The sequence below is a fragment of the Sturnira hondurensis genome, unplaced genomic scaffold, assembly GCF_014824575.4.
Source record: "Sturnira hondurensis isolate 20B ecotype Veracruz unplaced genomic scaffold, ASM1482457v3 Scaffold0009223, whole genome shotgun sequence".
NCBI classification, from domain to species: domain Eukaryota; kingdom Metazoa; phylum Chordata; class Mammalia; order Chiroptera; family Phyllostomidae; genus Sturnira; species Sturnira hondurensis.
Window position 1 is genome coordinate 1,669,891 of NW_028081854.1, and position 16,130 is coordinate 1,686,020.

The 16,130-nt window shown below is 39.8% G+C and overlaps 1 protein-coding gene across 1 annotated transcript; it reads right to left on the reverse strand.

Moving 5' to 3' along the window:
- Nucleotides 1–2,127: 2,127 nt before the first annotated feature.
- On the reverse strand, nucleotides 2,128–15,860 carry LYRM1 (LYR motif containing 1). The gene is given in 4 exon segments (XM_037056894.1): nucleotides 2,128–2,326; nucleotides 3,385–3,477; nucleotides 14,782–14,939; nucleotides 15,851–15,860. Coding segments are annotated over 4 exon segments (378 nt in total). The 3' UTR covers nucleotides 2,128–2,209.
- Nucleotides 15,861–16,130: the final 270 nt, after the last annotated feature.

Below are 16,130 nucleotides of genomic sequence, written 5' to 3' on the forward strand. Positions count from 1 at the left end.
TAAGGTCAAGTTCAAGGAATTCATCATCACCAAGCCCTTACTGTATGAAATGTTAAAGGGATTTATCTAGGAAAAGGAGATAAAAAATCTAAACAGTGAAAGCACAGCAAACTCACAGTTATTAATAACCACACCTAAAACAAAAGCAAACTAAGTGGACAGCTAAAACAGGAGCAGAGCCACAGAAATGGAGATCACATGGAAGGTTAGCAACAGGGGAGTGGGATGAGGAGGGTTGGGGAGGAGAAGGTACAGAGAGTAAGTAGCATAGATGATGGTGGGGAGAAAACAGACAAGGGGAGGGCAAGAGTAGTGTGGGAAATGTAGAAGCTAAAGAACTTATGACACATGGACATGAACTAAAGGGAGGGAATGTGGGGGAGGGGTTGCAGGGTGGAGGGGAACGCAGGGAATGGGACAACTGTAATGGCATAATCAATAAAATATACTTAAGTATACACACACACACACACACACACGCACACACTTTTAAAAAATCAAGTGACGGAGATCTTATAGTCTTGGAAAGAAAATGAAGAAAACAAGAATATGCATCTTTGCAAAGAAGGCAAGGCATATAAAATTCACAGTAGGTAAGGTTTCTGGCCCAAGGAAGAAACTCAGAAGCTTGCTAGCAATTAGTTGCCTCACATCTTGGAGAAGGCTGGGTGACAAAGGTAGTTTTTCAACATAGTAAGAAAAAAATTGTACAGTTAGTCAGCTTGTCCAGCAGAGCTAGTTGTTCTTCCAATGCAAGAATAGATCAGCATTTCATTGGCTCTACAGATGAAATAGTTGAGTTCACAGGCCCTTGATTGAGTGACAATACTTAAACATTAGAACTTCTTCTGGGCAGGGAGATATATCCACAATGAGACTGACTACATGGAAGGAGAATGACTGATGAGACAATAGAGTCCTGTCTTCCAGTTCAAGACAGACTAGGGTGTTGTACTCATTGAATGGCCAACACAGCTACCAGTACATTTGGAGTTCTATCCCTTGAGCAAAGGCCTATAGCTGCACTAGTGTTACATACACAGATGCTCTTACTCCCCTGATACAGTATGATATAGTAAAAACTATATATTCTACATAGTATTATAGTAACGTATATTTCCATTGTGAAACCCTGCAATACTTACCCAGAGCATAAAAAACTATGCTCCTACATCCAGTAACAGGCTCTAAGATTGGAATATAATGCCTATTTTTAAAAATTTATATTGAGTCTTAGAGAGGAAGGGAGAGAGAGACAGTGAGAGACACTGATTTATGTTTACACTTATTCATGCATTCATTGGTTGATTCTTTTATGTGGCCTAATTGGGGATTCAAATCTGCAACCTTGGCATATGGGGATGATGTTCTAACCAACTGAACTTAATATGCATTTAAGTGAGACATGTGTTTTTGTGTATGTGTATGAAGGAAGCAGGGATGGGTCTCCTAAAATTTCCATGAAAATCCATGATCAATCCAATGATGCACTTTGTAAAACAAACAAAAAAAAGATTTTATTTATTTTTAGAGCGTGGGGGAGGGAGGGAGAGAAACATCAATGTAAGATAGAAATATCAGTTGGTTTCCTCTCGTACATTCCCCTTCTGGGGACCAAACCCACAACCCAGGCATGTATCCTGACTTTGGGAATCCAACCAGCAACCTTTTGATTTGCAAGACAAAACCCAATCAACTGAGCCACACCAGTCAGGGCATCCAACGATGCACTTTTTAAGGTGGCATTTATCTGGAAATTAGAAGGTACAAAATAACAAAACACACAAAAAAGCCCACTTTTAAACAAATCTAAAACTTAAATAAAGGCCTACAAATATTGTGAGAGAGGTATATTGTTTCATGGCAGTCATCAGGACTCCCTGCAAGTAGGTAACTTCTTTCCATCAACTGACATGTCTGGCGATGACATTTCCATGAGAAGCCCTATCATTCTTCAGTCTTCCTCCCACAGGCCTTAGTCTCGTTTCCAAATGATGCTTTCAGGGAGGATGTGAGGTTCGTGACCTCAAGGATTAGTGTTGTCCACTCAGGCATGATGCTATACATCATGTGGTAAGTACCAATATTTTGGAGGTTTTTAAGAAGATAATTTGAATTTTTGCCCCAATCAAGGAGAAAAGTGTTGTCATCTGGTTTACATTCAAGACCTAGTTGGCTCATTATTCTGAGAAATAAACTTTCTTTTGGATTAAGAAACCTCTTCATAAGACTTGAGATATACTGGTTTGGAAAGTTTTCTCCATTTTTCCTGGCTTTGAAGTCCCTGGACTCATAGTGAGGTAAGCCCCATTGGAGGCAGATGAATCTGAGTAAGAAATAAGAATAGTGATAATATTAGGAATTATAACCATTGCAGCAACTTATATTTACTGAGCACTTACTAAATACCATGCTCTCTCCTAAGCACTAAATTTACAGTCACTAATCCTTATGATCATCTCATAAGGAACTACATCAACATTAATAGATGAGAAAATGGAGGCTCAGAAGTTAGAACTTGCTCAAGATTATACAGTAAGTGGTGGAGCTGGGATTTGAATCCAGATATGTCTGATGCCAGAACTTGTACTCTTCACTGTGTTGTCTGCATGGAGAAGAAAAGGGCCATGAAGCACACAGTGAGATAAAAATACAAAGATGAGGAAAAAAGCACGTACGTAAAGATGTTATGTGCATAGTGGCAAATGGGGACTCACTTAAATGCCTACTGAAGGGCACTGGTTGAATGATAGCACATTCTCACAATGGGAAACAAGGCAACCACGTGAAAAGACAGAGGCAGACATGACAGGATGTGAAGTAAGACACACAGGCCATAAACAGCACACACTAGGGTCCCATGTACTTAGTGAAGGAAATGTATGACATGAGTGTACAAAAAAGACTACATGGATAAATAACCAAACTGTTATGTTGAGCCACTACCATAAAAAATTGCTGTTTTGGGTAGGTCGAGTGTAGAAAATTGGCAATTTCATATGGTCAACCCAACAGTCATATGGGTTACTTCCACAGGGTGAAAATTTGTTACAAATTTCACTTTCTACTTAGGCATTCCTTTAATGTTTGAACTTTATTCATTTATTAACAAAACTGTCCCTTATAATAAAGAAATCTTTCCATAAAACTGAAAAGAAAAAGAAAAAGCTATGTAAAAGTAAGCTGGCTTTCCCTTCTACACGTAGGAAAGTTGTGCAAGTAGGAGAAATCAGGCATTCACTGACATCTGGGTTGGTTGTGATGGGTTAGCAGCACACAAGTAGAGCTTGATTTCAACATGTCTCCTACAGTAGTTCTAGACTTCTTGACAAACCCTCAGCAAAGGATAAGTACCCACCATGTATTAACTGGGGTCACAATTACTGGCCTTGGATAAGGAATCTGGTAATGCAGTCCAATTTCAATTCTGGCTGTGCATTCACCTATACACTGCTTAATCAGGTCTGTGTCTGTGAGCTAGTAATAGAGGAAAATAAGCATCTTTCTAATGCTACACAGAATATAGGTGCATGTTTTCTGAAACTTTCAGTTCACCAGCCAAGAAATCAAATATTCAAATTCTTACTTCTGTATCCCAGTTCCTCTCTCAAGGACAAGTTACCAGCAGTATTTTTGTTTGTTCTCCCACTGCTATTCTCTAAATATATCAATATACGTTTATACACTTTGGTTTTCTTTTTGTAGATAAACAACAGCTCACTTTGTTCTGAACCTTGTTTTTCACTAATAAACTGAAGCTTCTTCTACATTTACACATATAAAACTGCCCCATTCTTTTTAATGGCTACACCAAACTGCAACATAATTTAACCAATCTTCTACTGGATGATCAGGTTATCTCCAATCTTTCACATTATAAACAACTGTTATGGATTCTTCTAAATTTTTTCAGCTCATATGCCAAATTATCTAAGGTAATTTCCTGCAAGCTATAAATTATATTCCCACAACACTGACTGAGAATCTTCTTCCCATCCTCCCCATGTTGATCAAATTTTTGAAGTAACACAACTGTGTCAGCAAGTGCTATCTAGACACCCCTGAGATATTGGAGGATGATGCATCTCTTACATTTTAAAAAATATATATATATTATTGATTATGCCATTACAGTTGTCCCATTCCCCTCCTTCATTCCCCTCCACCCTGCAACCCCTCCCCCACATTCCCTCCCTTTAGTTCATGTCCATGTGTCATAAGTTCTTTAGCTTCTACATTTCCCACACTACTCTTGCCCTCCCCTTGTCTGTTTTTTCCCCACCATCATCTATGCTACTTACTCTCTGTACCTTCTCCTCCCCAACCCTCCTCATCCCACTCCCCTGTTGCTAACCTTCCATGTGATCTCCATTTCTGTGGCTCTGCTCCTGTTTTAGCTGTCCACTTAGTTTGCTTTTGTTTTAGGTGTGGTTATTAATAACTGTGAGTTTGCTGTGCTTTCACTGTTTAGATTTTTTATCTTCTTTTTCCTAGATAAATCCCTTTAACATTTCATACAGTAAGGGCTTGGTGATGATGAATTCCTTGAACTTGACCTTATCTGAGAAGCACTTTATCTGCCCTTCCATTCTAAATGAAAACTTTGCTGGATAGAGCAATCTTGGATGTAGGTCCTTGCCTTTCATGACTTGGAATACTTCTTTCCAGCCTCTTCTTGCCTATAAGGTCTCTTTTGAGAAATCAGCTGACAGTCTGATGGGAACTCCTTTGTAGGTGACTGTCCCCTTACCTCTTGCTACTTCTAGGATTCTCTCCTTCATTTTAATAATCCTGGCTAATGTAATTCTGATGTGCCTTGGTGTGTTCCTCCTTGGGTCGGACTTCTTTGGGACTCTCTGAGCTTCCTGGATTTCCTGGAAGTCTATTTCCTTTGTCAGATAGGGTAAGTTCTTCTTTATTATTTCTTCAAATAAGTTTTCCACTTGTTGCTCTTCCTCTTCTGGTACCCCTATAATTTGGATGTTGGAATATTTAAAGGTGTCCTGGAGGTTCCTAAGCCTCCTCATTTTTTGAATTCTTGTTTCTTCCTTCTTTTCTGTTTGGTTGTTTCTTTCTTCCTTCTGGTCCACTCCATTGATTTCAGTCCCAGTTTCCATTCCATCACTATCAGTTCCCTGTGCATTTCCCTTCATTTCACTCAGAGCAGCCTTCATTTTTTCATCTAATTTGTGACCAAAATCAACCAGTTCTGTGAGCATCCTGATCACCAGTGTTTTGAACCATGCATCTGATAGGTTGATTATCTCTTGGTCAGTTAAAAGTATTGGCTCTGGAGGTTTGTTCCTCTGTTTGAGCCATAATTTTTTGGTCTGTGCCTGTTACGTATGAGGGGTGGAGCCTTAGATGTTCACCAGGGTGGGGCAACCCATGTTCCTGGGTTATATCACACTGTATGTGGGGTCAGAGAGGGAACAATGGCATTTGCTCCTCACTCTCAGGTTTTGGTCCTTCTGCCACTTCTCACAAGGTGGAACCTTTTCAATCGGTGCTTTTATGCTTTATTTCCTGTCACTGGGGCCTTGGTTTGCATGGTCTGTGTTGCTGCCTGTTTTTGCCTAGTTTATCTGCATGAGAATATGTAACCACGGTCCGCCCTGCACCACCTGTGCTCCCGGGTCTGGCTGCCACTGCCTTTTCCTGCCATGATCCTTCTCTGCTGGCCGCTGACTCCGCCCCTCTTACTAGTCTGGTTGAATGGTTGTCAGACTTCTGTAGGTTTCAATTTTCTGTCTGTTCTGGTTGTGTTTTTGTTTCTAAATCTTTGTTATCCTTAATTTTGGTTGTGCATGGAGGGATAGTGTTTCCACCTATGCCTCCATCTTGGCCGGAAGTCATCATCTCTCATTTTGAACTGTGAACTGCCTTGCTCATTAGTAAGGGGAAAAATGGCTTTTGAATCTCTAAAGTAGTCAAATCATGGTAGTACAGTTTCATGTACAACAATGACAAATACATTCTGAAAAACAGAAAGCTAGGTGAAGGGGAGAGAGCTTCTCATTTCAAGGATGCTAAGAATTTGCAAGTGGCCTCAAAGTCGAGCTGGTGCTGCATCAGCCCCACATGATACCCATAGGAAGTCTGGGCCACATGGCTTGGAAATTCCAAGGTGTCCTATGGCACGCACCTCTTGAGGTAGAGGAATTCTAGGAATTGCAATGCACAGAACCCAGTGGAGTCCCTTGGAGCAGAGGCTCAGCTTTCTGACCTCTTTGCTTCTCAGAAGCTGTTGCTTCAACGTCCACCTTGGGAATATGTCCATGTTCTTTCCCATTTGCTTCTTATGATTCAGTGCAATTCATGAGATACCCTTGGAGTATTATCAAGCTCTTATAGACAGTTTCTTATGAGAAACTACTTTTGTCTGTTTGCGTGAAGGATGGTGGAGAAAGAAGCCCCTGATAAAGCTATAGTTAAAGAGATGAAGGCTCCTGGGGCTCCAGCTGTCCATCTGAACAAGTCTGGGTTAGCGTTCTCCAAATCCCATCTTTTGGAGGCTGCCTGCATGATTTTCGTTTATCTACATACCACCTATATCAACATTAAACTTTACATAGTAAAACAAGCACATATGTTAAAATTAAAAGCCCATGTACCTCCCCCAACACAACTAATCTCCCTCATGTACCATCATTGGCATATATGTGCCCTCTGGCTCCCACCACATTAGGCCAATTGCAGCAGAGGCAAATGAAGGATTGATTATTGCTGTAACTGAAAACTCAACGGATCCTGAGCAGTCCTCAGGTGAGTAAGCCTACAAGGGTTTACTGGGCACGTACTACTGTGATATCGCCAGCACCAGGCTGGACACTGTTCGGCCTGCCTTTATTGGTCTCTGCCTTTCTTACTTAGGCAGAACAATTCTGACACTTGAAGCTGCAGAGAAGATACAGTGGTACATAATGAACCAGTATATATAGGAATTCATCCTGGGATTGGGGGAGGGCAGAGAAATTGAAGAAGGCTTCCTGAAGGTCAACTGAATCAATGTATTTGTAAATGCTTGTTAATTTATTGCAACCACAAGGCAAGGCCCATGGGATATATTAGGAAAGTACAAGTCACTGTCTGTACATCTGAGGAAATGACAGCCTGTATGGGGAGGCCATAGCAATATAAGTGAAGCAAAAAAGGAAGAAAAAGTCAGTGGTCTGCAAACTTTATAAATCACCAACTCCTTTCAATAAATACTTTTGAACCCACAGAATCCATATAGGTATTTATATTGATTGTTTTTGAAAGGATATAATAAAAACAGAAACAACACTTACAATATTCTATTTCCATTCCTCCCCAGACAGTTTTAAGGATCTGAGAGCTACATATACTCTGGTGTGCATGCAGGGTATACACTAGAAACAAAAAAATGTTTGGAGAAGCTGGAGGAGGGTCAGAGGGTAGAGAAGTTGGCTGAATAAAGCAGGGAGCTTTAGGGATTCCAAGAAGGTAAGGCACTAAAGATGGGGAGGGTTTCTTTTGTAGCACTTATCCCAACTGTAATTTATATTTCTTTCCCTCTAATTCTGACACATCTTTGAGGGACCATGTCTTACTTTTGCTCATTTTATATCCTCAATGTCTAGTCTGGTGTTTGGCACATTGGGGGCACTCAGATACCTGTTGAGTTAAGGAATGAGAGCCAAGCATATTAGAGTGGTGTCAGGAGCCCTGACAGAAATGGACAAGCCTGGAAAAAGAGAGGAGGGGAGGCAGACTTAGGGAATGATGAGTTCTACCTTAACCATTATGCTTGGGGTCGGGGGGGAGGCTCATGCAAGTGAGGTGGTGAAAGGGTGAGGCTGGGTGTTCAGATATGGGAGCTGGAACCATAAGGTGACTGCTAGCTTCTTGGGCCTTAGAGAATATGGCTGACCTTTGGAGGACCCATAAAGCTGGTTAGCAAGGTATGCAGGAAAGACAGGGCCAAAAAGGAGACAGAGACAGGGGTCAGAGACAGGAAAAAAGAGTAGATGTCAGGAAGTTCATGATGGAACAGGAACAGCATTGAATCTGTGAGATCAAAGTGGCAAACACAAGAAAGGTCAGGAACTGAAAGCCTGTTCCTGGTCTCTGTGCCAGGTACACTTCCTAAAAAGCTACCATATGATGTTTAAGGGTTTACTACGATGAGTTCAAACTGAGCTTCTTAGAAATGGTTTTTGCGCTCCAAACAAGAAGAGAATGGCAAGAAATATTTCAAGTAATGAGAACCAGAGGCCTGCAACCAAGGGTACTTTACCTGGCAAGGCTCTCAGTCAAGATAGAAGGCCAAACAAAGAGCTTCCAAGACAAAACAAGTCGAAAAGAATACGCCTCCACCAAACCAGCTCTGCAAGAGATGCTGAAAGGACTGCTCTAAGGAAAGGAAGGAAAAGAGAGAGACAGAGAGGAACTCAGGTACAAAAATGGCAATGAATAAGTACCTATCAATAATAACCTTAAATGTAAATGGATTAATTAAATGCCCCAATAAAAGACATAGAATAGCTGAATGGATAAGAAAGCATGACCCACACATATGCTGCCTACAGGAGACGCACCTCAGGATGAAAGACCTACACAGACTGAAAGTGAAGGGCTGGAAACAAATTTTCCAAGCAAACAGACAAGAAAAAAAGAAGCCAGGGTAGCAATATTCATATCAGACAAAATAGACTTCAAAAGAAGGGCCATAAAGAGAGACCATTCATACCACTCAAGGGAAGAATCCACCAAGAAGACATTAACATCATAATTATATATGTACCCAACATAGGAGCACCCAAATATATGCAGAAAATCTTAGAAGATTTCAAGAAAGATATTGACAGTAACACAATTATAGTAGGGGATTTTAATACCCTACTGTCAAAAATGGAAAGATCGTTTAAACAAAATATCAACAAAGATATAGCAGCATTAACAGCCTAGATGAAATGAACTTAACTAATATATATAGAGCCCTTCATCCCAAAGAAGATAAATACACACCTTTTTCAAATGCACATGGAACATTTTCAAAGATAGACCACATGATAGCACACAAAACGAGTCTCAACAAATTCAAGAAAATAAAAATCATACCAAGCATTTTCTCTGATAACAAGGGGCTGAAACTGGAAATCAACCCCAAAGGAAAACACACCAAACACCTAAAATCATGGAGATTGAATGGCATGTTATTAAACAATGAATGGGTCAAGAACGAAATTCGGGAAGAAATAAAAAAGTTTCTGGAAACGAATGAAAATAAACTCACAACAACCCAAAACCTGTGGGACACAGCAAAGGCAGTCCTGAGAGGGAAGTTCATGGCAATACAGGCTTACCTCAAGAAGACAGAAACATTTCAAACAAACAACCTAACACTACGCCTGTAAGAACTCGAGGAACAACAACAAAGACAGCCCAGAGCAAGTAGAAGGAAGGAAATAACCAAGATCACAGCAGAATTAAATGACATAGAGACTAAAAGCAAAATTCTAAGGATCAATGAATCCAGGACCTGGCTTTTTTATTTTGTGTTTTTATATTTTAAAAAATATATTTTATTGTTTATGCCATTAGAGTTCCCCCATTACCCCCTTCACTTCCCTTCACCCTGCATACCCCTCTTCCACCATTCCCTCCTTTTGTTCATTTCCATGTGTCACAAGTTCTTTAGATTCTCTATTTCCCATAGTATTCCTGCCCTTCCCCAGTCTATCTTCTACGTACCATCTATGCTACTTATTCTCTGTATCTTCTCCCCCCTTCTCTTCCTCCAACTCCCCTGTTGCTAACCCTCCCTGTGATCTTCATTTCTATGGTTCTGCTCTCAATCTAGCTGTCCTCACAGTTTGCTTTTGTTTTAGGTGTGGTTGTTAATAACTGTGAGTTTGCTGTCCTTTCACTGTTTATATTTTTTATCTCCTTTTTCTTAGATAAGTCCCTTTAACATTTCATATAAGGGCTTGGTGATGATGAACTCTTTGAATTTGAACTTATCTGAGAAGCACTTTATCTGTCCTTCCATTCTAAATGAAAGCTTTGCTGCATAGAGTAATCTTGGATATAGGTCTTTGGATTTCATGACTTGGAATACTTCTTTCCAGTCCCTTTGTGCCTGTAAGTTCTTTTTTGAGAAATCAGCTGACAGTCTGATGGGAACTCCTTTGTAGGTGACTGTCCCTTATCTCTTGCTGCTTCTAGAATTCTCTCCATTTTAATCTTGGCTAATGTAATTATGATGTGCCTTGGTGTATTCCTTCTTGGGTCCAACTTCTTTGGGACTCTGAGCTTCCTGGATTTCCTGGAAGTCTATTTCCTTTGCTAGATTGAGTAAGTTCTCCTTTATTATTTCTTCAAATAAGTTTTCCACTCCTGGCTGTTCCTCTTCCCCTTCTGGTACCCTTATTATTCAGATATTGGAATGTTTAAAGATGTCCTGGAGGTCCCTAAGCCTCTCCTCATTTTTCTGAATTCTTGTTTCTTCATTCTTTTCTATTTGATTGTTTCTTTCTTCCTTCTGATCCACTCCCTTGATTTGAGTCCCAGTTTCGTTTTCATCACTATTGGTTTCCTGTGCATTTCCCCTCATTTCAATCAGTTTACCCTCCATATGTTCCTCTAATTTCTGGCTAAAATCAACCAAATCTGTGAGCATCCTGATCACCAGTGTTTTGAACTGTGCATCTGAAAAGCTGGCTATTTCTTGGTCACTTAGAATTATAGGCTTTGGGGCTTTGAGCTGTTCTTGAGTCATAATGTTTGGTCTCTTCGCACCTGTTATGTTTGAGGGGAGAAGCCTTAGATGTTCACCAAGGCTGGGCTACCCAGTCGCTGGGTTGTTACGTGGTCTGGCTTAGTGGTTTTCTGTCGTAGGACTTCCGTACAGTTCAATTTTTCACTGTTTTGGCTGCATTTTTGTTTCTAAAACTTAGCTGTCTTTAAATTTAGTTGTGGGAGGGGGCACAGTGTTTCTACATATGCCCCCGTCTTGGCCGGAAGTCCCGGTCCTAGTTTTTTTAAAAGATAAAATAAACAAGCCTTTAAGTAGGCTCATCAAGAAAAGAAGAGAGAGGACCCAAATAAACACAATCAGACATGAAAGAGGAGAGATTAGAACTGATACCACAGAAATAGAAGGGATTGTAAGAAATTTCTATGAAGAGTTGTATGCCAAGAAATTTGAAAACCTAGGTGAAATGGATACATTTATAGAAAAATATAATCTTCCAAAACTCAATGAACAAGAAGCAGAAAATCTGAACAGAACAATACCAGCAGATCAAATTGAAGCAATAATAAAAAAACTTCCATCACACAAAAGTCCTGGAAAAGATGGTTTCACAGGATAATTCTACAAAGCATTTAAGGAAGAGGTAACCTCTATCCTTCACAGACTATTCCAAAAAATCCATAATGAGGGAAAACTCCCAAACTCTATTATGGAGCCAGCATCATTCTAATTCCAAAACCAGATAGAGATAAAAACAAAGAAAGAAAAATTCAGGCCAATATCGCTGATGAACATAGATGCTAAAATCCTCAACAAAGTATTGGCAAATCACATCCAACAACACATCATAAAGATCATACACCACCTAGTGGGATTGATCCCATGACCAAGTGGGATTCATCCCAGGGATGCAAGGATGGTTCAATATCCACAAATCAGTAAATGTAAAAGCAAAGACAAAAACCACATGATCATATCAATAGATGAGAAAAAGCTTTTGATAAGGTACAACACCCATTTATGATAAAGGTACTCAGCAAAGTGGGAATAGAGGGAGCATTCCTCAATATAATAAAGGCCATATATGAGAGACCTACAGCCAACATACTCAATGGACAAAAACTAAAATCTTTTCCACTAAGATCAGAAACAAGACAAGGTTGTCTACTTTCACCACTTCTATTCAATATAGTATTAGAAGTTTTAGCCACAGCCATTAGACAAAAAAAGGAAATAAAAGGCATCCAAATCAGAAAGAAGGAAACAAAACTGTCATTGTTTGCAGATGACGTGATAGTGTACATGGAAAATCCCATAGACTCTACCGAAAAACTGTTCCACCTAATAAATGAATTTGGCAAAACAATGGGATACAAAGTCAATATCCAGAAATCAAAGGCATTTTTATATACTAACAATGAATCAGCAGAAGCAGAAATCAGGAAAAAAATCCCATTTGATATAACAAAAACAAAAATAAAATATCTAGAAATAAACCTAACCAAGAAGGTAAAAGACCTGTATGCAGAAAACTACACAACAGTGAAGAAAGAAATCAAGGAGGACCCAAACAAATGGAAACATATACCGTATTCATGGATTGGCAAAATTAACATCATCAAAATGTCCATACTACCCAAAGCAATTTACAGATTCAATGCAATACCTATTAAAGTACCAATGGCATATTTCACAGACATAGAACAAACACTTCAAAAATTTATATGGAATCATAAATGACCCCGAATAGCAGGTGCAATTTTGAGAAAGAAAAACAAGTAGGAAGGATCATAATACCTGACATCAAACTGTATTACAAGGCCACTGTAATCAAAACAGCCTGGTACTGCCATAAAAACAGGCACATAGACCAATGGAATAGAACAGAGAGCCCAGAAATAATCCCAACTCTCTACAGTCAATTAATATTCAACAAAGGGGGCAGTGACATAAAATGGAGTAAAAATAGCCTGTTCAACAAATGGTGTTGGGACAACTGGACAGCTATGTGCAAAAAAATGAAACTTGAACACCAACTTACGCCATACACCAAAATAAATTCAAGGTGGATAAAAGACTTAAATATAAGCTGTGAAACCATTAAAGTCCTAGAGGAGAAAAACCTAGATTTTTCTGGCAGAAAAATCTCAGATATTTCATGCAGCAACAACCTTATTGATATTTCCCCTAAAGCAAGGAGCATAAAGGAAAGAATAAACAAATGGTATCTCATCAAAATAAAAAGCTTCTGCATGGCTAAAGAAAACAGCATTAAGATAAAAAGACAACCAACTGTTTGGGAAAAGATATTTGCCAATGATACCTCAGACAAAGCTTTAGTCTCCAAAATATACAAAGAACTTAGTCGACTCCATTCTAAGAAGACAAGCAACCCAATTAAAATATGGGCAAAGGACTTGAACAGACACTTCCCCAAGGAGGACATACAGAGGATCCAGAGTCACATGAAAAGATTCTCAATATCGCTAGCTATCAGAGAGATGCAAATTAAAACCACAATGAGAAAACACTTTACATCAGTCAGAATGGCCATCATAACCAAATCAACAAGCAACAAATGTTGGAGAGGTTGTGGGGAAAAGGGGACTGTAGTTCACTGTTGGTGGGATTGCAGACTGGTACAACCACTATGGAAAGCAGTATGGAATTTTTTAAGAAAACTAAAAATGGACCTGCCTTTTGACCCAGCAATTCCACAGCTGGGATTATATCCTAAGAACCCTTAAACACCAATCCAAAAGAACATATGCACCCCAATGTTCATAGAAGCACAATTTGCAATAGCCAAGAGTTGGAATCAACCTAGATGCCCATCGGTAAATGAATGGATCAAAAAACTATGGCACATAGACACAATGGAATTCTATGCAGCAGAAAGAAAGAAGGAGCTCCTACCCTTTGCAACATCATGGATGGATCTGGAAAGCATTATGCTGAGTGAAATAAGCCAGGCGGTGAAAGACAAACACCATATGATCTCACCTTTAACAGGAACCTAAACAAGAAAACAAACAAGGAAGCAAAATATGACCAAAGACACTGAAATTCAGAACAGGCTGACAGGGACCAGAGGGGAAAGGGGAGAGAATTTCAGGGGAAAAAGGGAAGGATTCACCGAAACTAGTATAAAGGACACATGGAGAACAAGTAAGGGGGGTAGAAATGGGAGAGAGGTGGGAAGGACAGGGTGGTGGGCTGGGATAGGAGTAGGGGACGGAAGACTGTACTTGAACAACAATTAAATTAAAAAAAAAAAGAAATGGTTTTTGGCTCCCCAGTGTCTCATCTGGGTGTACATTTCCATTCAACTAGTTCACGGGAACACTATTTTACCCAATTCTGTGGTTCCGGAAGACAAACTCACTATACCAGCCAAAGAGGCTTGAGTTCAAAACTAAGTTATAAAGGAATCCTTATGTCTTAATCCTGTTCTCCTCTCATAGAATGGGTTTATACTTGGAGGTCTTGAACAGTTTATGAAATGAAAAAAAAGTAACTGTGTATCTCCTGTAGGAATAGCCTTCAATAGGCATAGCTTGTGAAGGCCTGTTCCTCCTTTGAAAACTTTCACTGGCCGGACTCATCTCACCTGGCTTGGTGGTCTTCTCAGGATGTTGGGACACTGAACCAGTTACTAGCTGGACCAAGACTGACAGAATTGCAGAGAGACACCAGAGCTAGTTTGTTAACTGGTGGCTGGGGAGGTTAATCAGGCTGTGCCTCTAGCCCCTGCCTGCTCATACTCTGCCACTGTGACTGTTCAGTCCTCCCAATTTAGTACAGAAAAGAAATGAAGAAACACATGAAACTGCTCTCCTTGCAATCTCCAATGGCGACCACTCACATTTATTTTATTTTATTTATTTATCTTTAGAGGGGAAGGGAAGGAGAGAGGGAGAGAAATATCAGTGTATGGTTGCCTCTGCCGGAGACATACAATGTATCGTGTGTCCCCTGCCAGGAACTGGCCTGCAACCCAGGCATGTGCCCTGACTGGGAATCGAACTGCAATCCTCTGGTTCGCAGGTCCGCGCTCAAACATTTTTGTTTTTCTGGAACAGCATCCTGGTTTCACTTAATATGTACTGTTTTCCTTTAATGGTGTCTTTCATCTGCCGTGATGTTGCCTGCCATTTCCTTGGAAGCCTGAAAATTTGGTGGTGGAGGCCAAGAACTTCTGTCTTGTTGCTATTGTCATCTTCAGACCCACCAAAATAGAAGGGGGGAAATTTGAATAAAAATCCAACTTGAGAGTAGGCAGCCAAGAGATGTACAGTTTTTAAAAAACAATAAGGCTCTTCAATTAGACTAAAAAGAATTGCTCTTTCTCAACTAGTCTGGTTTGGTAGCATTGCTGGACAGTTGCGGTAGGAGTACCAACTATCTCTCAGCTGGCCTGTGCATCACTGCACAATTGAGGGTTGCTCAACTACACATTTTCCAAGATAGCCATTCTTACAACCAAAACCAAATGGCAAAACCAAAATACACATTTACTATTCATTAAACCACTAAATGCTTTACCAGAGAATCTTAGGAATGATGGCTTCAGGGTATATTCTGATAAAATTACATCACTGATATGAGTGCCTAGGAGATGGCACATTTTGAGTAACTGAATTTAATGCAGAGATTGCAAACTTAAGTTCCTCTAAGGCTGGCCTGGCAGGAAACCTTGCTGAGTGGGAACAGTGGTGAACTGTAGAAGATATGCCTCCTTAACAGGGGATAGTTGCTACTCAGCCCCAGTCAGTTGCTGCCATGTAGAAATGAAGGCCTAGGGATGTCAGATTTCCTGATAGCTAAATAAGAGGCTACCTAGATTTTTAAAATGAAATTTCAAAAGAGATACTAATTCATTTCTTTTGAAAATGTGAGTACCACAAAGGCTAAACAAATTTTGCCTGCAGGCACTGTTGTACCTCTTATGTTATCATAACCTTGTTGAAAATATTTGTTAAAATTGTTGGTCTATTTCCTTATGCAGATAAGAACTGTGCAATCAGTGTAACTGAAAATCTTTATGATGACTGAAATTTTGTGGACCCTCTGGGTTTTTACTCTGAAACATCAACATTTTATGTTCAAAGAACTTGTATAAAACCTGACCTAAATGCATCCCCTAAAGTTAATTGCATCTTCTGACAGTGAGTAGCATCAAAGAGATGTAAATTAAATCCACACAATGAGATACCACTTCACACAGGTCAGAACGACATCATAAACAAATCAACAAACAATAAATGTTGCCAAGGATGTGGAGAAAAGGGAACCCTATAGCACTGTTGGTGGGAATGCAGACTGGTGCAGCCACTGTGGAAAACAGTATGGAATTTCCTAAAAAAACTAAAGATGGAACTGCCTTTTGATCCAGTGATTCCAATCCTGG